This window comes from Prosopis cineraria, unplaced genomic scaffold (assembly GCF_029017545.1).
Source record: "Prosopis cineraria cultivar Desert tree isolate PC_DT_omini unplaced genomic scaffold, ASM2901754v1 PC6, whole genome shotgun sequence".
In the NCBI taxonomy this organism is placed as follows: Eukaryota; Viridiplantae; Streptophyta; class Magnoliopsida; order Fabales; family Fabaceae; genus Prosopis; species Prosopis cineraria.
In genome coordinates, this window is record NW_026555337.1 from 8,207,346 (window position 1) to 8,231,767 (window position 24,422).

Genomic DNA, 24,422 nt, shown 5'->3' on the forward strand with positions numbered 1-24,422 from the left:
TCCGAAATTATGATGTAGGGGGTGTAATAAAAACTCTAGAATTTTTTTAAAGTTGAAACTTGAATTTAATTTTTTTTTTTCAGTTAAACTCGAGATTTATATGGTTGAATTTAAATTGAATATAAGATGTGGGGATGAATTTTTTATTATTAGATGCTTTTTAAGTATGATATATGTTTCTAAAGCTGTGGCATGATGGGTTGACACTTGAGGATAATTTTTGAATTTTCAATTTATTTTTGCACCACATTTTGTGAAAAATGGATTGATAAAATTGTGATATTATGGGTGACTTGAGGCTAAATATAGTTTATCAGAGTATGAAAATTTTATTAAAGAATTTTGAGAAGTCAAATGAGGTATTAATCTTGAATTAGTGTTAATGTGGGTCTCAAGCCTAAGCTTTCTAAATCTTTAAACTATAATTATTTATTAATTTTAACATAAAATAATATCTAGTATTATGAAATAATTATGTAATTATATCGATAAAAATAGTGAAAGAGAATTTGTGAAAGAGAATTTGTTATCCAAGATATAAGGTAACATGATTAATATGTTTTGTGTGTGCGTGTGTGTGGTTTGTGACTAATTCTGTGTTGATTTGGTTGTTTAAAAAATCATATTTGTATACAAATGTACATATATATATATAGTATATTTGTTCAGAATTTTGCCAAGTGAGTTAAAATGTGCATATGTATATTATTGTTCGGAAGCATGAAAATCATTTGGTTATGTTTTGTTCAATTGTCTAACATATGCATGACTTATTGAGATATTTTGAAATATTGTGCTATTCAAAATTTTTTTCTGGGTAAATGTTACCACATGGTAAGCTTTTATTGAACCCATGAGTGGCATGTGGCTTAGTTCAACTCACATTTAACCGAGTGATGTGGCATCCTAGCATAGTGTAAGGAGGGATACAAGGTGTAATCTTACAAATAGTTATTTGGTCGGTTTATTTAGAAATATTTGTTCGGTTAAATGTTTTGGTGTGCTCATTAGCACTCGCATGAAGATTAGTTGTATTTCATGCATCATTACACATTAATTTTTGGTTATTAGAACTTTTAAGTTTTAGTTTCCATGGTTTAATATTTTTATAAGAGTGAGTTCGATCGGGGAAGCACCAATGGCTAATGTTTGACGTATGAGATTCCACTTTCTTATTACCTCTTATTTTAGATTATGCAATGTATATTTTATAGAGTATATAGTATCTAATCTTTGATTTATCACATCTATATGGTCAAGAGAATTTTGTCTATCCTTTTGATCCTTGAGTTGATTTAAATGTTATGCCATGAGTATTTTATCTATCCCTTGTAGCCTTAGATGTAAATATGATGCTTTACTATGAGGATCTTGTCTACCTTCATGGTCCTAATTTCTGTTTAAAATATTATTGATAAAACTAAATTTACTTGTACATTTGATTAGTTAGTAAAGATATATTTATGTTGTATACAAGTGCACATCAAGTGTTGAATTGTGATGAACGTATGTTAGACCCATTTTGGGTATTGTTAAAAAGTATTTATTTGGAAAATGTTGTACTTAAACAAAAATTGTCATATATTGAGTTGGATGTACGTTTGGGCTGCTTTGTATTTAAAATTTGTTGGAATTTTGGCACGTTGCGTCAGGCTTCTATGCTAAATTTTAATTTTAAAACTATTTTTTCTTGATTTTGAACATGAACTGGTTTTAAGGGATCCCTTGATGTGACTTGTTTCACATTGTCTTTTATTAAATTTTTTTATTATAACTGTATCTTAATTCTTATGATAGAGCTTATTTATTATGATAAATTTTTTTTATCATAATAGTTAATTTGTAAAATGTTTTGTTTATATGAGAAGTTGTTTTTAACCATGGTAAAGTTTTAAAAAAATTTTGTAGCGTTACACATTTCACGCCAGAGGCAACATTGTAGGAATAAAGGCAAATGAAGACTTTTTATCGAAGAAAAAAAGAAGGCAAAATGAAGACCTGATATCTTCAAATTTCAAAATCTCACTTCTCTCTGCCTCATGGTTGTGCGTCACACTGTCTTTAAATTTCAAATCTTTTTCTTTATTCTCATCATCTCTCTCTTTCATCAATTCTTTTTCTTAGAAAAACAAACAAGGCAGAGTGATTGAAGAAAAAATTCTTTTATTGTCATTGGTGTCTTATAGAAAAGCACAAAGGTATGACTAAACGCAGAGCGGGGGTAGCAATGCAAGGATTTAAAAACATAAAAATGGAGAAGAGGCCAAGGATTCTAGGATTAAGGAAGCAGGACTTTTTCTTTTTTATTTCAATCTTTCTATCAGTAAATGTTTTGAATATAAATGATAATAGAGGGACGAGCCGAGATGATGGAAGGTTTGAGTAGTATGATTTTGAAGAGAAGAGAGAGGGTAGATATAATGGGGAGATCTGACGTGGCAATGATGGAGAAGCAATGGTAATGACGACGAGGTGACAACGGAGAAAAGGGGCAATGATGGTGAGGAGGCAACAGTGAGGACGCAAATTAGGTATTGATATCATTGTTGTTGGTCTCCAATGCCTTCGCTCTCGAGCTTACACATGAACAGCGAGACACACAGGCTCTAAGAAACTGTCCCTTTTGGGTTGGCTGAGCCTCTTATGGAGTCAAAACTTAAAAGTTTTGCCTTTCCAATCTCCTTCTTATGTTAGGGTTCTGTCACTACTGTTGAATAAAATTAAATTAATAAAAATTAAATTTTGCAGTGAAGTGCACCTAAGTTATTTTTTTAAAATTTAATAAATTAATTATTTAAATTAGTATTATAAAAAGATAAATAATGGGAAGATTTTTTTATGACAAAATTAATTTAAAAAACTAAATTAAAAATTAAATAATTAAACAAGTTCAACTGAAAAAATTATCAAGCACAAGCAATGCAATCAATTAAATCTAATCACTTAAACTTAATTTTCTTTATCCACAAAATAAATTAATTTTATTTAATTTTATTATTCTAGTTTTATTATATATTTTCTAAATTATCATTCAAGAATTAAACAAAAAATTAAATTATAGATTAATTAAAATCACCCTTAATCCACAATCTAACAATTGTTTCTATATTAACTACACTAAAAACAAAACATGAATAATCATTCAAGTTAGGTCAAATTACTTTTATGTTACTATATCAATCGATTATAGTAAGAAAAATTTTAGATAAATTTATAACCCAAAAATCATACAATAAAATTATTCTAATCAACAATAGCAATTAAAGTATAAAATTTAGAGATAAAAAAAAGAAGAGTAAATTAGAATAAAATTAAAATATAATTTTTTCTAAACATCAAAGACTCTAATTAAAATTTAATATTATATTTTGTGATTAATTACACTACAAAAATTAGTTTCCCATGGCTTGAGACTTGTAAATCACAACTACTAAAACTGAAATCAGCGCCGCGCTTGTCCGCTCCTCTGTTCCTTCTTATTTCTATTCCAAAAAGTCGTGCGTCCCGCTGCTGCATCTCCAACTCTTTATATATAAAACTTAATAATTTAATAAAATAATAAAACTACTCTCAATAACTCTAACTAAAACTACATTAAAATACTCAAGATAATATAAAGAAAATTTTAAAATTTAATTCTTAATTTGATCTTTAAGTATGTCCATATTCTTATATCTAAAATAATCTTTATGAATATCTTTCAATTTGATTCAGAAAATCTACATAAATAAAATAAAATTAAATAACAAATGTGCAAAAATATCAAAGATATGATTTATAATTTAAAATTCAAGATTTAATTAGTTAAAATCTCAAAATTGAAGATTGGCTAATAAAATTAAATAACATTCAATTAAATTCAATTAGTCTTAAATAAATATTTAAAAGTTTAATTAAAAAAATAAAAATATATAAATTGTTTTTATCAAGTTTCCTTCTCTTTATTTTCTTGTCTATTTAGCATTATGCAATCCCTTTTTTGTATGACTTGTGAGCAGACTCGCTTTATTGTCTTCGATTTCTATGTAATAATCAAAGGAGCCCGGGAAGTCATCTATTCATAATAGAAGAAATGTATGCAATATTTGGTCAACAGTAAGAGAAGCTTAGAAAGTGCAAATACAACAAACAGTGGAAGAAAAGAAACCTAGCCTCTAATCAGGTTTGCTCATATTTCTAATTGTTTAAAGCATAGATTCATTTTTCTTGAATTAAATAGTCTTCGTATACAGACATAGAAAATTCTCTTCATGATTTTCTATAAAACCCCACATGCCACATTAATAGCCACTTGGTAGCATAAGCTGATGCCACTTACAGTATAATGTCCTTATCGACATTACCATATAATCTTACACACAATCCACGAATCTTTGAAATCATTTATTTGAAAGCGTGAGATCTCAAATAAAACATCTAAGACCATTTCATAAAATATTTGAGTTGTAAAACACTTCATAGGTATTAGGCATAAGCATATCAAAGAGCAATTAAAACCATCATAATTCACACAAAAAACGGGCCATGTGCGGCGGTTCATGGCACATGCGTCCCGGCATGTTGTTACATATTGACACATGTGCCATGGCACACATCTCAGATTCTATTATTAAATTGTAGAATTTGATGGAACTTCGATTGTGTACCAATTTCGCATCTAATGTTCGATTGGGGTGAATTAAGTGCCCATACAAAACTTATTTCATTATCTAATTAATGACACTAGTTTCATTTAAATTTGATATTCCGTTCAAAAATGAACACTTAAGTGAAATTGACTGTTTTATGTCAAAATTTGCCACTCAAGCATTATCATTTAAAACCATAGGTCATTAGTTATTTTTAGGGCCTTGACCACATTCAATGGACAAAGAATACTTGATTGAACAGTTTTATATATATATATATATATATAATATAATACATAAATATATTTGGCCTTTAAACTATCTATTACATACTTTTGGGTATAATTTCATTTCTTTCTCATTTTCATTATCATACTAGGACAAAATCCACAATACACACGGATTGCATTTCCATACACACATAAACACATCCACTAGCCTACATTGTTATTTTATCCCTTACACACTTATACACAAGTTTATTGAGCTAGAACCCAAAAATCACACACATATATACACATTCACAAGGCTATGCACAAGTATGTATGCCCATGGCAACTATTATTTATATTCAAATTCATGACACCAGCTTACAATGGACTTTTTAAAAGAATTTTTACTTAGTTCTTTTCCTTTTCCTCTGCACCACTAGTGTTTGAACTTGAAAAATGTAAATAACCACGGGTGAAATAAAAATTCCAGTAACCAATATGGCTTATTTGATGTTCATTAACACAAACAACCATGCCCAAGTAAGAAAATTAAAGTAATCACTCATATTTTGAAATAAATACACAATTTCCCCTTTTAAAACTTTCTCACACATTCAAAAAACAATACTATGATTATCTATCTATTGATCCTCTAAAGCTCCTCAGCATGAAACCATAGACTCCATTGGATCAATCACCCATTGATCTGAGCACACCATTGATGATAGAAACATCCGACTAAAGGTAATCTATCTCATCTATGGATTATGGTTTCTCTCATCTCATACACTTGTGATGGAGGCGTCGTTGACTTCTAACCACACCCTAATAGGTACTAGAAAGTTTCCAGACTGCTTGAATGGCCCATAATAACAATCCTAGTATAACGCTGTACCGAATTACCTATGGTATCAACTCGTATAATGATGCACTAGATGTCCCATGGTGCTATCCCGACCATATAAATTTGTTTACTTACATCTCCACACACACACATCCCCACATATTTTGAGTGAACTCATACCTTTTATGATCATGCTTTTCACACAATATTCATCTTAATTCTACATTTTGCACCACACACACACACACACACACACATTAAATCAATAATCATCAAAACTCAATTTACAAATCATTTACATGCCAAAATTGTTTATAAAGCAAAAATCATGCATAGCAACTAACAAGACAATAATTTCATAATTATACATTCACTTCCACACAGTTATAATAGTTAATAAATATAATAAACTATATTGTTACCTCAACCATTTTGTTCACAAGAAAGGGTTTCCCATTTTCCAAAACCTTACTTAAACTCCTTCTCGTGAATTCAACATGTCATACATGAGAATCTACATAATTTAGACAACCAAAGTCAATTGCCTTATTGACTAAAAGTGTCAATTACAACAAATTAAGCATTTAATTACTACCATTTACCTTATTCAAGTTCATTTATGCTTATTATGACTAACTACCCCTCAATGCAAGCACTAACCTTTCCATAATCAAATTTCTCTCATTATACTCTCTCTAAACTAGGTTAAATTGAGCCTATATCTTCAATGCTTTATTGTTTCACCTCAAACCAGTTACAAAGGTCTAATCTAGTTCCAAAGAACATTTCTATTACTATAGGATAAGAAATTATCTCCTTAAAAATTTCAAATTTAATTTCTCAATAGTTTAAACTAAGAGAAGATAGGATAGAATTGGAGGTTAAGGTAGTACAAGACTTACTCAATAAGTAACAGGTTGGAAACATCATCCCTGTTCCCAAAAACTAAGGCCCAAGCAGAGGTCCATCTCTTCTCCACGCCTGATCCCCTTTCTCTTGCTTTTCTTTTTTATTTTTCACGAGCTAATACGTCCTACTTTATCTAATTTATGTGCCATGCACTGCGGCGCATTCAGCTTTAGTTGCAGCACATGGCACAGTAAGAGAATTTCTCACTGCGCTCACATACTCTACTTCACAACGCCATTCTTCCACTCATATCTATTCCTATAACATCTCAATGAGTCAACACAACACTCCACCATCCACAATTCTAATCTCACATTAAATTACGGTGTTAATGCAAAAATAAAAAATTTGAGATATTACATATAGCATTGATTGAATATTTAATATTGAATTGTGGATAAATAAATGAATTCTAACACTGGGTGTTTATGCTTTACTAGATGCTTGCTCAATTGATGATAATAGTCTTGACTGAATCATATGTGTGGGAGAAAACCTTAAAATTGAGGAGTTTTGTTTTTGTGTTGATATTTATCTGTATTGATCAGTAGATTCAGTTCACATAGTAATTGATTTATTTTTATTGATCGGTGGTTTCTATTCACCTTTTCTCCTATTGTCTTTTAGCATATGACTTTCCTCTCGAACACACGTGGGCATATTTAAGGATGCTAGAAGTTATTAACCAAAATTTATTTATTTTTCACATCCATCTCCTTTTCTTCCATTTTGATATGCCTTGATTCATTTCAGGATCACAAAATGTTTGTATGTCAAATTTGGAAAGATGCTTGTAACATCAGCATGTTGGGGTCTAGCAAGTTGTGTTACCATACTTAAGACATACTCTATTCAAGATTAGTATTTTTATCTGTTTCTTTTGTTTTCTCTTGTTTTATTTTCTTTTTTAGGGGGGTCAAACTTCAATGGCACCATAGTGTCCTGAAATTCTCTACGTTCAATAGCTTTTGAATTTACTGTCATGATATCCCTTCTTGATTATTTTTACTTGTAGGTGTCATGAGGAAAATGGGTTTGGTGCTGTGATTTTCCAAGTATAATTCCCCAGGTATTAATCATATAGGAAGTGATATCAATAGTGATGAAGAATGTATGTGTTCATACTTCATCGATATACTAAACTCTAGGAACCAATATAAAAAAGGCGTTATCTCCTTATCTCAAACTTGTTGATGTTACAAGACATCCTTCCACATTTGATTAAGTTGTATAATTGCTCTATCGTATATGGTCTTTACCTATGAAAAATTAAAATATTTAAGACAGTGCTTTTGTGTTCTTATTCTTTCTCATCAAATTTTGCAGGTCCCATGTGAACATTTGATTATAAAAAAGGTGGGATGAGAAGATCACTAGAATACAGTGGTCAACAATTGGAAGACACATATTAATATAAGCTGGCAATGCAACTAGTGGAAGCAAAAGTATAAGACCCATTTCTGTACAAGTATTTTGAACCAAATAAAGGTAAAGATAAAGGAGGCTTTCATATGTACAAAAGCAAATCGACGTAAACAATCAAGATACAAGGGAAGAGTTATACTCTTATATATAAAAGCAAGGTGACAAAGACTTTGGCGACCTCCCTGGGTATTTGTCTGTGGCCCTATATCTACCTCTACCAACTCAGTCAAAAGAAAAGGTGTAGCTTATATTGGCCTTTGATTTTTGTTTTCTCTCAATCGTTTGAAATGACATAGGAGAAATGTTGCTAATCCAATGGTTAACTCTTACATAGTTGTGGCCGTAGGTCTAAGATTAAAAGCTAAGATTATATGTTCAAGCTATTATAATTTAAAGGAAAGAAAATCATGCACCCGAAAAAGGAATTTGTCAAAGCAAGAAATGAACCACATTGATTCATATGGGTATTATCCTTATATTTATGTGATTCTTACTGTTGCTACAACTGTCAGCATGCAAGCATCTATCAAATGAAAGTGAGTTAGGGGATAAAAAAGGTGGAGGCACTTGGAGTGTATTGAAATTGTTTGCATCAAATGATGTATGGTACTTAACTTGATATCTTAAAGAGAGCTCAACTTGGATAACATCACCTTAGACATTAGATCTATAATGGAAATTGTATTCAACAATTACATGTTATTGATATTCTTCGTCATTAGATTTTATACTTGATAAATTCTTTCTTCATTGATGGTTAGCAATATTACAAGTTCTAATAAAAAAAATGAAATAAGAAAGGAAGACTTTAACCATACATCAATTTCTCGTGGGGTGCGGTTGAGAGCAATAGAGTGGATTTTGTGGCTTTTACCATACATCAATATTACAGGTTAGTATGTACATGGTTGGTGTTATGCTCATTTTCTATGCCATGCCTTTCGCAGCTTTTTTTTTTTTTTATGACAATTTTGATTTCATTATCTTTTAAAATGTTTCTTTCATATAACTTTTAAATGAATTTTTTTATAATTTAATAATTCTCTTTGGAAATACATAGCCCAATCATAGTTTTTTTTTAATAATTTACTAAGAAGATGACCAAACAAGCAAATCTTACAATCAATAAATTATTATAAGAATTAATTACTATATTTGATCAACATTTATATATAATCTTTTCGTGCATGCACGGGGAAGAAATTAAAGCATGATAAGTGGCATTGTCAAGGGTAAGAAGTATGGATGAATTTCAAATTTTGTTGCTTGATCATGAAAATACTAGTAGAAGAATAATAACAAAAATGTTATTTACCTGGAGTTCTTTAAGAACTTGGGCTCATGAAATGTTTTGTATCTATTTTGATTGTCATTCATTTTATGTTTGATTTCATGATGTTGTAGTAATGGATTAATATTTTCTTTGTTGGTAACGGAGATTTGCAAACAGAAGAAACAGAATTTCTTTGTGTTCAGAATGCATTCTGTTACGTGATAAAGTAATAATGTCTGAATTAATACAATATCAATAAAAATAAATATATAGTTTTTATAAAAGGTTGTTCTTTTAAGATTGGCATTGGAATGGAACAGCTAGGGTCACTTAATAATGTGACTCTCTTTCTTTTTTTCCTTTTTGCTTTTCCCTTTCCTTTTTATCTGTATCTTTTTAATTGTGTTTTATAATATATTCATTTTCCAGGGAAAATAAAAAACAGAAATAGACTTATTGGACTAGGGAAGGGGAACAATGCCTTTGTTCTTTTAGGATATTAAAAATCTACAACCCAAGCCACCGAGGTTTTTTGGAAAAAAAATTGCTGGGCATGTTATAAACACTAACTACTTTCTATGTTTATAGCGAGATTACAAGGTGGTATATCTTATAACAGCAAACAGGTTAAGGGAAGAAGTTGAATATTCTCTAAACAAGATTTGGAGTTCTGAGTCTTGTAAATGAAAAAATATATAAATAATGGAAGTGCTATTCTTATTTAAAGGATTAATGATTTCATATCGAGAAAAAGAAGTGCGTTTCTCCACTTACCTATGTAATATAGTGATACATGTGACTTTTCTGGAGTGGCCAAAAGTGAAGATAGAAACTTCCATGGACAAGAAGATGAAGTGATGGTAACATCTGCCTAGAAGCGTGTGTGGACAATTAAGGGCTTGCATTATTACAGGACGCCTATGAAAGTGAAATATTTTTTTATACACAACGATATTCAAGAAACCAACAAGCATGGGTATTAGTAAATAGAACTATAATCACTTAAACATGATAATTTCAATTTGAGTCTGTGTGAATATAATAAATGTTTTTAAGAGAGTTTTTTCTAATTAAACCCAACAATGTTTGAACTTGATTTAGTCAAATAACATATAAGAAAATTAATAATGTTTGTGCAAGGGATCAATAATAATTGTTCATACAATCTATATAACTGACTTTATTTAATGAAATAATGCTAGTTGTTATTGTGCAAGGTGTTAAAATATCATTGACAAACTCTCTCTTTTTCTCTCCAATTTTCTCTACTTTGATAGCCAAAGAAGGAAAAATGCAGAGGCAGTGAAGTGGGATCATTCCAGAAGATCAATTTTTTTAAATAGTCTAAGGAGATGAAATTGGAACAATGGAGAAGGCGGTGGAGAAAATTATAGCCGACATCCAAGCAGCATAAATAAGAGGCGGCTTTGATCATGTGGAATGCAAGTGAGATAAGCAGGAAAGTGAGCGAGGAATAGAGAAGTTTAGAGAGTGAAGTGTGTGCAGAGAACTTGGCCCAAATAAAAAAGAAAGTGTGTGGAGATAAGAAAGAAACAAAAGAGAGACGCTAGTGCGTTTGATAGAGTGTGAAAAGAAAAAGAAAAAAGCGGCATGAGAGCAAAAAAAGTTGAGTGTGCATGAGAGATTGAGATTATAGCGGAAGCGTCGGCAAGAAAGAGAAAAAGAGGAAGAATGAGGAAAAAAAATATAAGAGATTAATGAGTGTTTGTATATATTATAGTTTGAGTAAATATTAAAAATATATTTTCAAGTTAATCCCTCTCTTTCTCCCTTCTCAAATCCCAACACAAGGAGCACAAGGGATCAATAATTAAAACGTGCATTTATGTTTTGACCCTTTGGGTCTAGACCAAAATGTGCATTTGGGAGAAGGCATTAGTTTAAAACACAAAACATATTTATTTATAAATTAATTTTTTATTTATATGTTTTTTAAATATTTTTTATCATTATTTTTGAAAAAACAACTATGTAATATGATGCATATATTACTGAATAGCATACCAAGGAAAATGATATCAAAATTTAAAAAAGAAGAAAGGAATGCAAAAATTTATAGACGATATTAACCTTAGCAACAACAAAAAAAACTAAGCAAAAGAGTGTGAAGATGCATAAAAATTTGCTTGCTCAAAAGATGAACAATATATATATATATATATATAAAGATTATTAATAATTTATAGAAGATATATCACACACTTTTGGAAAATACTCATGGTCATGGAGGAGTTAGTAGATGAAGCGCCAATGAATCGTGGAGCTGTAACTAAATTTTGGGAAAATTATTCACAAGAACTAAATTTAGAAACTAATTATTCTTAAAGGCCAAAGTAAAAGTGTTGAACATTGATTACGAAAATTTATAAATGTCCGTTTAATTATTTAACACTTTTGATCTTTAGGAATAAATAATTTCTAAATTTAGTTATTCTGAATAATTTCCCTTAAGTTTTAGGCTTTGGATGTTTTGATTTGTGGGAGTAAACTATGTGTAAATAGCCAAAAAATAATAATAAATAAATAAGAGACTTCGGTATAAAGTATCAATAGTAAACTTCAGAATGAAAAACTGTAAGTTTCAATAATTAAAAAATGAAAATTTTAATCTTCTTGAGAGGGGGGGAAAAAAGAAGCATTGAGCTTTTGGATTAACCGGTAAAAGAGTTTATCCCTCTTAACTTTAAATCTTGTGTTCAAGCCCCGTATATGCTATGATGATTAAATTTTTGATAGGAAACATATGCCTCCCCATGGAGGTGCCCACTGGCCATAAGCTATTGATCAAATTAGTTAAGATCAAAGATTTGAGATATAAAAATTAATTGGGGAAAAAAAAAGTAAATAGTAAAAAACTTTTCTGCAGGAACGGATCCAACCCATTTTTAGCCTTTCAAAAACTTCATTCGAATACAAGCCTTTGCCCAACAGTAATATCAATTAGTACTGTTTTTATCTTTTGTTTTTATCTATGTTATTATTAAGGTTCCCCGAAGTTGTAAAAATTAACATGGCTCATTTCGATCTAAGGAGGGATTCCAAAACACAATATCCCTCTTCCTCCACTCACTGTCGTTTTGCTTTCTCGTCCTCCTCCGAGTCCTTTTTCGCTCTGTGCCTTCATCACAGCCCCTTCAAGTTGCTTCTCTTCCGTAGATCATCATCCTTGGAGCTTCGGGCGCGTCTTGAATTTGTCGGTTCTCGCTCGACTGCCTCTTTACTTTGTCATTTTCCTTCTGGTTGGATGACGTTGGGAAATTGAAGGTAGACCCTACTAATTGAATATAAAACAACTCTTTCATGAATTATTTGTTCTCCTTTGAAGGCTTTTCAGTTTTCATTCGTGATCCACCTTAGGATGGAACAGGTTTTGGATATGGAGAGACTTGGGGTCAACTCCCCTAATCTAGATTTACCAGTGGCCAGTTTTTCTGTCTAATATATATATTTTTTTGGGGTATAAAATCAAGAATAAGCATTGTAATTTGAATGAAAATAGGAATAGCGATGGGATGGGATTTGATGATAAAATCATAAAATGAGAAAAGTATATTAGGTATGCTGTGCAAATGAATGGATATTTATATTTTGTTGCACAATAATATCATTAACAGAAAAATATATTAGAATCCCAACTCTACCGAATGTATTAACAGAATCTATTTATTGCTCTCAACTCGGGGATCTCTGTTGTGGTGAAGACTGCTTATACTTAAAAGAAAAATATATTGAAATATTTTCTATAATTTTTTAATTATTTTTTAAATCTATTGAATGAAAATAATTTTTTATACAATATTATTTTTAAAATAGTTTATTTTAATACTATACCGTTATTTTACATTAATTTTAACAGTTCAAGACAACATTAATTAGTAAAATAAATTAACAATATAGAGAAAGTTGAAAGAAACTCTAATAGATCAATTATATTTCTAAGTGCCCGTTTGGATTTCAATTAGGTATAATAGATTATGAAAATAATTAATTAACTGGTAGATTTTAATCACAATTGATTATGTTATAACACAATTTTTTTGGATACTGTTTTTTTAAAATTAATTTTAGCATAATTGAAGTTGTTTGTATAATTTAATCATAGTCAATTTTAACTATATAAATTACTATATAATTTAATTTTTAAACTCAAAATATCAATTTTTTGACGATATAAAGTTTAAATTTTATTGAAAAAAAAAGATAAGAAAAGGGAGTTTAGTTTTATTTTTATTTAATGTTGTGTTTTTTTTATAATTTTTTCTTAGACCTTTCTTTATAATTTTTTCCAACACTTTTGATCAAACTTTTCACAGAAAGCTGATTGGGAGAGCTTCCAAAAAAACGTGCTTTTATGGCAATAATTAATTTTTGACTTTTTCTAGCTGTTTGGATAACTTGGCTCAAAAAATTAATTTTGGACTAAAAAATCGATTATCACGCCTATCCAAACACACATTAATATATGCACTGAATTTTAAGAGATGATTAAAAAGTTGGAGGTGTAACACAAGATACATAAACACAAACAAAATGTAATAAACCACCCCTATGCCTGTACCAAGTAGGCAAGTGCCAACACTATACTCCTTGGATGAAGAACATGCCAACTTCAACTTCAAGTCCCTAAACTGAGAGAACGAGATTTTTAGCAAATTATTGTTCCTTTTCATCCTTGATTCCATTTTCTACAACCACATCAATGGCACAATCCATAGAAACTTGCTGAATTCGCGAAGCCAACTCAATGTGGAGAGCATCTTCAAGCTCGCACAGTACATACCCCATTGGTGGTCTATTTGTGCGACTCTCCTCTAAGCACTTCCAAGCCAACTCTCTCACCTTGTTTAGAGAATCTAAGTTCACTTTCCCCATCAAATTTGGGTCTATAATCTCATAAAAGGTGTCCTTATCTTGGCAGCTTGATGCCCATCTTGCCAAATTAATATGTTCTGTTGGACGAGTGTCGTCTATAGCAGGCTTGCCACAAATAACTTCCATCAGAACCATCCCAAATGAGAACACATCTGATTTCTCTGTGAGATATTTTGTTCTGAAATACTCAGGGTCTAGATAACCAAAGCTACCCTTTACAAGGGTTGTTACATGACTCTTTTCTAGAGGCGGACCTTTTCTTGAGATTCCAAAATCAGCGACTTTTGGAACAAAATTCTCATTCAAGAGAATATTTGCTGTCTTCACATCACGATGGATTATGCCTTGAGCCGCCCCTGTGTGAAGGTAATGAAGACCCTTTGCAGTCCCAATGCATATTTCTAGTCGTTGCTTCCATGATAGAGGAAGAAAGTTGGTCCCATAGAGATGGCCGCTTAAAGATCCATTCGCCAAGAATTCGTAGACTAGAATCATCTGTGTTTCTTCATTACAATAGCCCATCAGAGAGACAAGATTCTTATGAGAGAGCTTGGATAGCAATTCAATCTCATTCCGAAATTCACGAAGACCCTGTCTTGATTGGGCATTGGCTACCTTGATGGCTACTTTTTCCCCATCATTCATTGTTCCTTCGTAGACCTTGCCAAAGCCACCTTCTCCAAGAAGCAGACACTCGTCAAAGTTGTTTGTTGCTTCACTGATTTCTTGTAAAGTGAAAAGCCTGCATGATCTGGTGATGGCTCTGGAGCTTGCCTGTGACCTGCATGTTTTCAAGTAATACGAAGTTACTGCAAATAGAACTAGGAAGGCTGTAGCACCGAAGATGGATCCAAGTATTACTGATAATTTCGCGAGAGCTCGTCCATCCAAGGTTCTGACTTCAGTGACGATCTTCATTATCTCCAGCCCGTTCATGGTTGCATTCGTACTATTTGCCGTTCTATCAGGAGCAACAGTTACTGTCAAGTTATTTCCTCTTGTGGAGACAACAAAATCCATGTGATGTCGCTCGTATATATAAGAGTAAGACTCTTGAGAGTAAAGGTCGACTCTTGTTGCATAAGCACCATCTATAAATAGAATGAAAATTGCATAATTTTCTAGGTTGCTTATGATATCCCAGAAGTGCACCCGAACAAAATAATTATTGTTTGGATTTACGGGGAAGACCCAGCTTAGATTGCGGCTTCTTGCATCTGCCATCGCTTTGGCTGTAGCATAGACCCATTTTGGCGCCGTGAGATGTGTAACTGATCTAGGATTGTCTTGTATAGCTTCAGGATCTACTGAAACATTCAGTGCTCGACTGTTGGAGGCCATATATTTTTCATCACTCTCCCAGTCCCGACCAAGGTCATCATTCCGAGTGGTGAGGGATTCATCACCCACATCCAACCGGTAAACTGTTTCAAGGGCAAATTTTGAAAGACTCAACGAATGAACTGAGGTATTATTGATTGCATAAATACCATGATCACCTGCTATAGAGACAACTTCAATTGCGTTAACAAACACTAATGAATTTGCAGAAGGGATGAATGTGAGAGCCAAGGTGGGGGATGTAATATCGATTGCATACTCCTTGATCAAGTTAGAACCACCATACTCCATGAAACTGAAATTATTGAGAAGCACAACTCCATCAGCGATGGCTGTTATTGAGGCAGAGGACATGTTCTGGTGAAATTCGGGCAAAGGGGAGAAGTAAAGGCGGATCCAGTGCTGGCCTAGCTGTTCGATTGTGAATATATACGAAGCGCGGCCCTGAAAGATTCTAGCTGACTGGTAGATCGATGCTGGAGAGCTAGAATCAGAGGTAACAGCAACAGATTTCTGGCTTTCCAATTCCAATTCATCATTATTCTCATAGACAGATTCACGAAAAAATTCCTGCCCTGAAAGGTTACGTTAACAGAAGAACCACAAGCGAGTAAGTAGTTATCAGCAGGTATGAACTGAGAAGATGATTGGTTACCCATGCTTAGAAGAAAAGCTAAAGCAAATGGCATCCATATGAGTAGCTCCAGCTTGGCCATATCTTCCCTTTTTATCCCCAGAATTTCTTGTTGCAGTATTATCACACCAGGATCAGTTGAAATCCAAATCCCGGACTCGAGTTACACACAACTTAAGCAACTGATGTTTTCAAGCATGCATGCTTGGTGTGTGATAGATGCTAAATGCGACACTAAAATCAACAGTGTCTTAAAACATGTAGTACTTAATGCGTTGATGTCATAATATATCAACTTTCCGCCAACGGCGTTGCCACTTAGTGGCATGGATGCTCCTCAATTCCAATTTAATATTTAATTTTTTTTTATAATTTTTATGAATTCACCATCTGTATTCTAAACAGTTTGAATTAAATATTAAAATTTTTTAGAATTTTTATAAATTTTTATTTTAGTAAATATAGTATTAAAAATAAAAATAAACATAATATTCAAACTGACACTTTAAAAGAATTAAGAAAAAATTATAACTTAAAAATTTTAAATTAAAATTATTTAAAGTACATCTGAATAATTGATTTATAAAAATTATAAAAATATTTATTATTAAATTATATCATGCATATTAAATTTGCATTGTTCAAACGACCCGATTGATGATAGTAATTTGGCCCATTAAGTGTGAGACATTTAGTAGCTACACTTTTGAAAAGACGGATAGACTTGGGGTCAACTTCCCTTAATCTGATTTCTGTGATTGTTAGCACTCAGCATGTCACAATCCAATTGCACAACATTTAACTTCTCATTTAAAAAAAAATGTCAGAAAAAATTATTTAAAAATTTGGATTTTAAAAAATATAACTTTTTAAGAATCAAATCAATTGTCAAGCTTGCAAGAATTTATTACAAAATTTTATTGAAATTACTGTCGTTTTTTTTTTAAAAAAAGTGATCATTTAGATCTTTTTATGGTAAGCTTTTAAAATATGAGAATTTATTAAAATCTAATATTAAATTTTACTTCAAAAAATTTTTTATAAAATTTTTATTGAAAATTATAGGGAGTCACGCAAATTATAAACAGTATGGTTTATCTTTATCTAATGCACATTGTGTCTCACTCTCATTTAATTTAAATCTTTTAATATTGACGTTGTTGCTCGAAATTCTCTATTGATATAAATAAGATGTAAAGTAAAATGAAATGAAAGGCTTTTGGGTGAAATATGTATTTTTATTTTTCATTAAAACAGCATAAAGAATAATATGTAGTTGTGCACAGATAAAAGGTACATGTTATTTGTGGACATGAGAAATCCATAAATCATATTCTTATGACATGTTCGTATGCAGGTGGAGGAGCAAGATTTCAGAACTTGGTCAATGAACTGGTTCAAATAGGAAACAAAGAATAAGTCTGATCCAAACTGGAAGAGAAAATGAGAAATTCAGTTAATAGTAACCATGACCGTCATGCAAGGCTAGGAATTTGAAGAAACATGAGAAGATAACTTGATGGCAAGGTACGTAACTTGCAAACAACAAGTTATTAGCATTCCCAATGCATATTTCTAGCTGTTGCTTCCATGACAGTGGAACAAAGTTTGTCCCGCAGAGATGGTCACTTAGTTACTTAAACGTATTCTTTTTTGTTGCTACACTAACTTTATAATTAAGCAATATAAAGTTAGTGTAGCAAGAACAAGTAAAGCTGCAGCACCCATGACAGATCCAACTATAACTGCTTATTATTTCATGGAAGTTCCTCCTTCCAAGGTTCTAACTTCATTGATGATCTTCATTATCTCCAGCCCGTTCACGGTTGCATTTCTGCTATCTGCCGCACTGTTAGGAGCAACACTTACTGTCAAATTGTTTGATCTGGCAGACTCCAAAAAAATTCGGTGAATATGGTCCAGACAAGCCACCAGCAGTTGAGTGGAGTTTGATTCTTCAAAAGCAACATCATTTAATTTATATTTAGGTTGAACGTTGTACTTTCTCATGAGTTTCTTATGATGTAGGGCATTAAAATACTCCCTTCATGTCAAAGTATTAAGACAACTTTAAAAGTATTTTATTATTTTAAAATATAAAATAATTTGATTAAAATAAAGTTTCATTAATAATACTTTTTCAATATTATCCTTTAAATAAAAAGAAAATCAAAATGAGTTTAGTGTAATGATTAAGTATGTAGATTTAAACAAAAAAGCATTTTTAAAATTTATATTTTATCTAAAAAAAAGATTTATAAAGTGTTATTATTGAACTTTATTGGTGTGAATATCGTATTTTGTCCGAGTTCTAATAAGTAAATAAGATAATATCCATAGTAAAATAAATAAAAAAATGAAAATAATAAGAATAAAAAAATATAATATTTTACAACAAGAATATATATATATATATATATATATAAGTTGGGTACAAAGATAATAAAAATATATTCAAGCTAGATCACAATATAATAATTGAAATAAACAGAATATAATATAATATGATATTATAATTTGAAGATTTTAAGATAACCTAATATCTAATATTAAGATTTAAAGATTTCAAAATAATATAATAACCAGAATATAATAATAGAAAAGATAACAATTAATATTCAATCTCTAAATAATAATAATAATAATAAAATATATAAAATATTAATATTGATTACGATAGGATCGAAATATTAGAAAAACCCTAAATGAATGGGTATATAAAGGAAAGCAAAGGTAGAGCATAGGGAGTTAGAGAGAGACTCAAGAAAAAATTGTGAGAAGAAAATAGCACGATAGAAAATAGTGGAATAAGAGATTTGATTGATAAAGGTAACTAGAAGTAAGCTCATCTCTCTTAAACTTTATAAATGCTTACACATCTTATTCTTCCATCGTCTATTTTCCTTAATTTATTTTTAAATGAAACTTTATCATTCACATAATTATTATTTGATTTGGCCTCTTGTCTTTCAATCTAAGATTTGAGTTTGGATCCTCTATTTGTCTTCTTGCTTTCTTCATATGCACGATCTCATAAGATTTGAATCTTAACTCCTTGGTTTAAAGTCCATTGCCCACGCCTACCAACGCATACCACTTTTTAAGCTTGATATGATGCTTGGCTAAGAACTTCTTTTATTTTTATAATGGCATTTGATTGTAATATATGGGAAAGCTTGGCATCATAATTGAATTGGGAAGTATATATCATGCGAGAATCATTTTAAGAAATTTTGAAAAAAGCAATTTCAAAACTTAGATCTCAAATCTCTATTTATTGATTTCTCACTATATAATTTTATCTAATTTGTTTGTTATGAGAGACTTTCAGAGTCCTCAGAAATTTTTAAATTAATTAATTTGGTATACATGTGGATAAATTATCAGCATGTGCATCTATAAAACTTATATCATTTTGATTGCTTGAGACTTTTAAAATCCTTACAAATTTTATAAATTAATTAATGTATCTTATACAATGATAAATTATTGTATGTACATTGTTTTAACATCATTAATTGTGTGAAACTATCTAAACCCTTGCAAATTTATAAATTAAATAACTTATCTTATGCAACGATAAATTATCACAAGTATATTTTAAAATATTTTATCTTTAAATAAAATAATTTTTTCTAAAATAAATAAATAAAATAAAATATTTTTTTCAAAGGTGAATGTATGAAATTCTCATAAATCTTATTAAAATATTTTTCTAAAATTATTTCTTAGAGTTTTGCCACAAATAAAGAAATAAAATATTTTCATGAATAAAAAAACACAAACCAACATTAAAACTATTTTATAAAAAATTAATAAATAACATTTTCTTTAAAAAAAATCTCAACCAAGAGGCACACATTTTTACCCTGAACTACGTGGACTTTGATCCATCAAAAGGGTTCGTAGGTCTTAGGGTTTTATCCTAAGTCAAGTCCAATTTATAAATAAATAAAATTTTTCCTTTTTAATGTTCTTATTTTTTTTATCTTATTTTTAAGGATAATTAATATTTTTAAAGCCATTTAAATTTATATAGTTAACTTAAAGTAATCATTCACATGAATAGGTGTTGTGGGGTGCCTAACACATTTTCCACACACAATTGACTTCCTTACCCTTTTCTCTATACATAGACTACATGTCAAAAATATTTTCAATTACCTTTTAAAAATTTGGTGGTAACTTCAAAATATTTATATTTTTATTCGATTTTCCTTCTTCGAAAATTTTGAATCGGGCGCAACAATTGGCACACATAATCTTATGTCAAATTGTTTTACAAGTTGGGATGGAAGTAATGTTATATATTTTCATAATTTTGTTTCTAATTCACCTTACAACCTTAAACATGAAATTTAAAATTACAAAAAAGGAAAATGGAGGATGAGAGTTCCAATTAAAATAAAAAGATTTTAAAACTACTTATTAAATTATATATCTAGCAATGTAACTATATATCTATATCCAAATATCTGTCTCTTATTACAGTTATCACACCACAATTTATTCCCATGCACTTACGGCAATAACCTGCAGGTTAGCAGTAAAGAAGCCATTGAACTGAGAGAAGGATTTCAGGCATCATCTCGTTCCTTCACATCCCTGATTTCATTTTCTGCAACCACATCAATGGCACAATCCGCAAAAACTTGCCGAATTGGCGAAGCCAACTCAATGTGGAGAGCGTCTTCAAGCTCACACAGTAAATATCCCATTGGTGGTCTGTTCTTGCGACTCTCCTCTAAGCACATCCAGGCCAACTCACACACCTTGTTCAGAGAATCCAAATTCACTTTTCCTATCAAATTTGGGTCTATAATCTCATGAAAGGTGCCCTTTTCTTGGCAGCTTGATGCCCATCTTGCCAAATTAATATGCTCTGTTGGACGAGTGCCATCTAAAGCAGACTTGCCACAGATAACTTCCATCAGAACCATTCCAAATGAGAACACATCTGATTTTTCTGTGAGAAATTTTGTTCTGAAATACTCAGGATCTAGATAACCGAAACTGCCCTTAACAAGGGTCGTTACATGGCTCTTATCAAGAGGTGGACCTTGTCTAGAGATTCCAAAATCAGCGACTTTTGGAACAAAAGTCTCATCCAAGAGAATATTTGCTGTCTTAACATCACGATGGATTGTACTTCGAGGAACCCCTGTGTGAAGGTAATGAAGGCCCTTTGCAGTGCCAATGCATATTTCTAGCCGTTGCTTCCATGAAAGAGGAACAAAGTTTGGCCCATAGAGATGGCTACTTAAAGATCCATTTGCCAAGAACTCATAGACCAGGATCATTTCTGAGTCTTCATTACAATAGCCCATTAGGAAGACAAGGTTGGGATGAGAGAGCTTGGATAGCAATTCAATCTCATTCTGAAATTCACGGAGACCCTGTCTTGACTCAGGATTGGCTACCTTGATGGCTACTTTTATCCCATTAGCCATCGTTCCTTTGTAGACCTTGCCAAAACCACCTTCTCCAAGAAGCAGGCACTTATCAAAGGTGTTCGTTGCTTCACTGATTTCTTGGAAAGTAAAAATCTTGCATGATATGGGGGTAGCTCTCGACCTTGCTTTCGACTTGTAAGCTGTGAAGTAACAAATAGTTAATCCAGTGAGAACTATGAAAGCTGCTGCTCCGGTACTACACCAAACTGTAATTGCTAATTTGACACTTCTTTGGGATGAGTTAGGAAGAACACTATCCACTTGAGTTGTCCCATGGAAGCTTCTAACTTCATTGATGATCTTCATTATCTCCAGCCCGTTCAAGGTTGCATTTCTGCTATTTGCCCCTGGATCTGGATCAACACTTACTGTCAAAATGTTTTCTTTGGTGGAGACCACAAAATCCATGTAATATGGTAAGCACAAGCCTCCAGTTGCAGGGTTAAGTTTGATTTTATAAGCAAGATCATTGATAAATAGATTGAAAATTGTAACATCTGGTGGGTTGCTTATGATATCACAGAAATGCCCCCGAACAAAATACCTGCAGTTTGGATTTACAGAGAAGACCCAGCTTAATTTGGATCTTGATACGTCCGCCATGGCTTTGGCTGTAGCATAGACCCATGCTGGTGCTTTGTCAGTTACAACTTTGGAATTATTATATACAGATGAATTATCAACTGAAGTATTCAGAGCAACACTTTTAGAGGAGAGGTATTTTTCATCACCTTCCCAGTTCCTGCCACTGTCATCGTTCCGAGTGTTGAGATATTCATTACCCATATCCAACCGGTAAATAGTTTCAAGGGTCGCTTCTGAAAAATCCTCCAAAGAAACTGATGTGATATTGATTGCATTAGCAAAGAGATCATCCGGTACAGAGACAACTTCAATTGCGTTAACAAACACGAAGGAGTTTTTAGAAGTGATGAATGTGAGAGACAAGGTGGAAGATGTAATTTTGATTGCATACTCTTTGAACAAGTAGGGACCACCATACTCCATAAAAGTGAAGTTATCGAGAAGCACAAGACTATCGGTGATTACTGTTATTGAGGCAGAGGACATATTCTGGTGAAAGGTGGGCATAGGGTAGAAGTAAAGGCGGATCCAGTGCCTACCTTCATGTCTAATTCTGAATATATATGAAGCGTTGCTCGAAAAGATTCTAGCTGATTGGTAGATTGGAGATGGAGCACCAGAATTAGAGGTAACAGCAACAGATTTCTGGCTTTTCAATTCCAATGCATGATTATTTTCATAGACAGATTCAGGGGAAAAAGTCCTGCCCTGAAAGGTTATGCTAACAGAAGAGCCACAAGCGAGTAAGTAGTTATCAACAGGTATGAATGAGGAAGATGATTGGTTACCCATGCTTAGAAGAAAAGCCAAAGCAAATGACGGCCACATGAAAATTCCCAGCATGCCCATGTCTGCTGTTTTATTCCTAGAATTCGGTTGCAACGATACTTACACTAAGATGGATTGAAATCCAAATCCTAGACTTTGAGTTACATGCAACTCAAGGAATTGATGTTTCCTAGCATGTAATGCTTGGTTTGTGTGTCATGCTCATATATACAATTGCTCTGTTATCAGGGTCTCGAAAGATGATGTATTTTTATTGTATAGTTTTCTTGATATGAATTTTCCTGGAAGGATTCATGTTCAAATCAGTTCACTTTGACTCACTGAAATGAATCGATTTTTTATTTTCATTGGCTTGACAGGATATAATTCATAGCGACAGAGAACTTTGTAAAAAGTTGGTCAAAGCAAATATCTAGAATCTGCTCAGTCCGTCTTACGGGGATTCATGGATGAAAATTTTAAATTTTTAGGACGTCTCTTACGCTGTGTGAGTGATTTTCTTTCGACAAAATTTAGTGGGAATTGATTAGCTGATGATTATCAAAATTTTCTATAAAAGTGTGAGAAATGAATTTGTTAAATATCGTAGTAGATGTGGTTGTTATTTATATATTAAGCACATATAAGTTGTATATAATTTTTGTTGATCTTAAATTTGATGCAAGTATAGTTTGGGATGTAAGATTTAATATGCACGACGATCCTTTGATATATCACAAAGCCAATTTAACAATTCGGTTCTGTGTCCCCTCTCTTTTTCTTTATTATATTTTTCTTATTATTTTTACATTACTATTATCTTTTTTTTCGTTTGTCACGTGTATTTTTTTATTTGAAACAATACTATTTGAAGTACTGTAAAACATTAAATGTGAACACCTCTTTTAATAAAATTTGATCATTGATTTGTTATGTTGTGATGGACTATTATCTTTTTTTAATATATGGTTATTCACATTTAAGTATTGTCAAACCCAATTAAAAATAGTTTTTTCAAAAATATTTTTTTTTTATTTTTCTACATTTACATAAATTTAAACTTCAGCATTAATGTTTAAGTGGTGACTATTATCTCTTTCCTTCCAACTTCCATCAGATTCACCTTAAATGAAAATTTTCACGAGTCTATTATTTATTTTTTGAAAACTGAAAATTCCAATAATCTTAATCAAATTTGAACAATTCCTGTGTGTATCAATTATGTCCCGATTGAAATTAAAAAATAATAATCAAATGAGTTGAGTGCCCCTTTCCCTAAAAAATAATGTTCAATTTAATTTGTATAGTACTCTTTTGTCAGAAAAATCATTTTTTTTTAAATTTGTATGGTATTTGAAATGGACTTTGTACAGTTTTCTTTTTTTTTTTTTTCAGGGTGACGAGGCGGTGTGTATAATAATAATGATTCAAGTGGAGTGACAATAGCTGGAATTGAA

The 24,422-nt window shown here is 31.4% G+C and overlaps 2 protein-coding genes across 2 annotated transcripts; both read right to left on the reverse strand.

The window, feature by feature from the left end:
• Window positions 1–13,775: 13,775 nt before the first annotated feature.
• Window positions 13,776–16,456, reverse strand: LOC129314215 (receptor-like protein kinase THESEUS 1). Its single transcript, XM_054957574.1, is given in 2 exon segments — window positions 13,776–16,068; window positions 16,071–16,456. Coding segments are annotated over 2 exon segments (2,274 nt in total). The 5' UTR covers window positions 16,242–16,456; the 3' UTR covers window positions 13,776–13,965.
• Window positions 16,457–20,657: 4,201 nt separating this feature from the next.
• LOC129313301 (receptor-like protein kinase THESEUS 1) lies at window positions 20,658–23,046 on the reverse strand. The gene has a single exon (XM_054956258.1). It carries the CDS (start codon window positions 23,044–23,046, stop codon window positions 20,737–20,739), a length of 2,310 nt encoding a protein of 769 aa, XP_054812233.1. The 3' UTR covers window positions 20,658–20,736.
• Window positions 23,047–24,422: the final 1,376 nt, after the last annotated feature.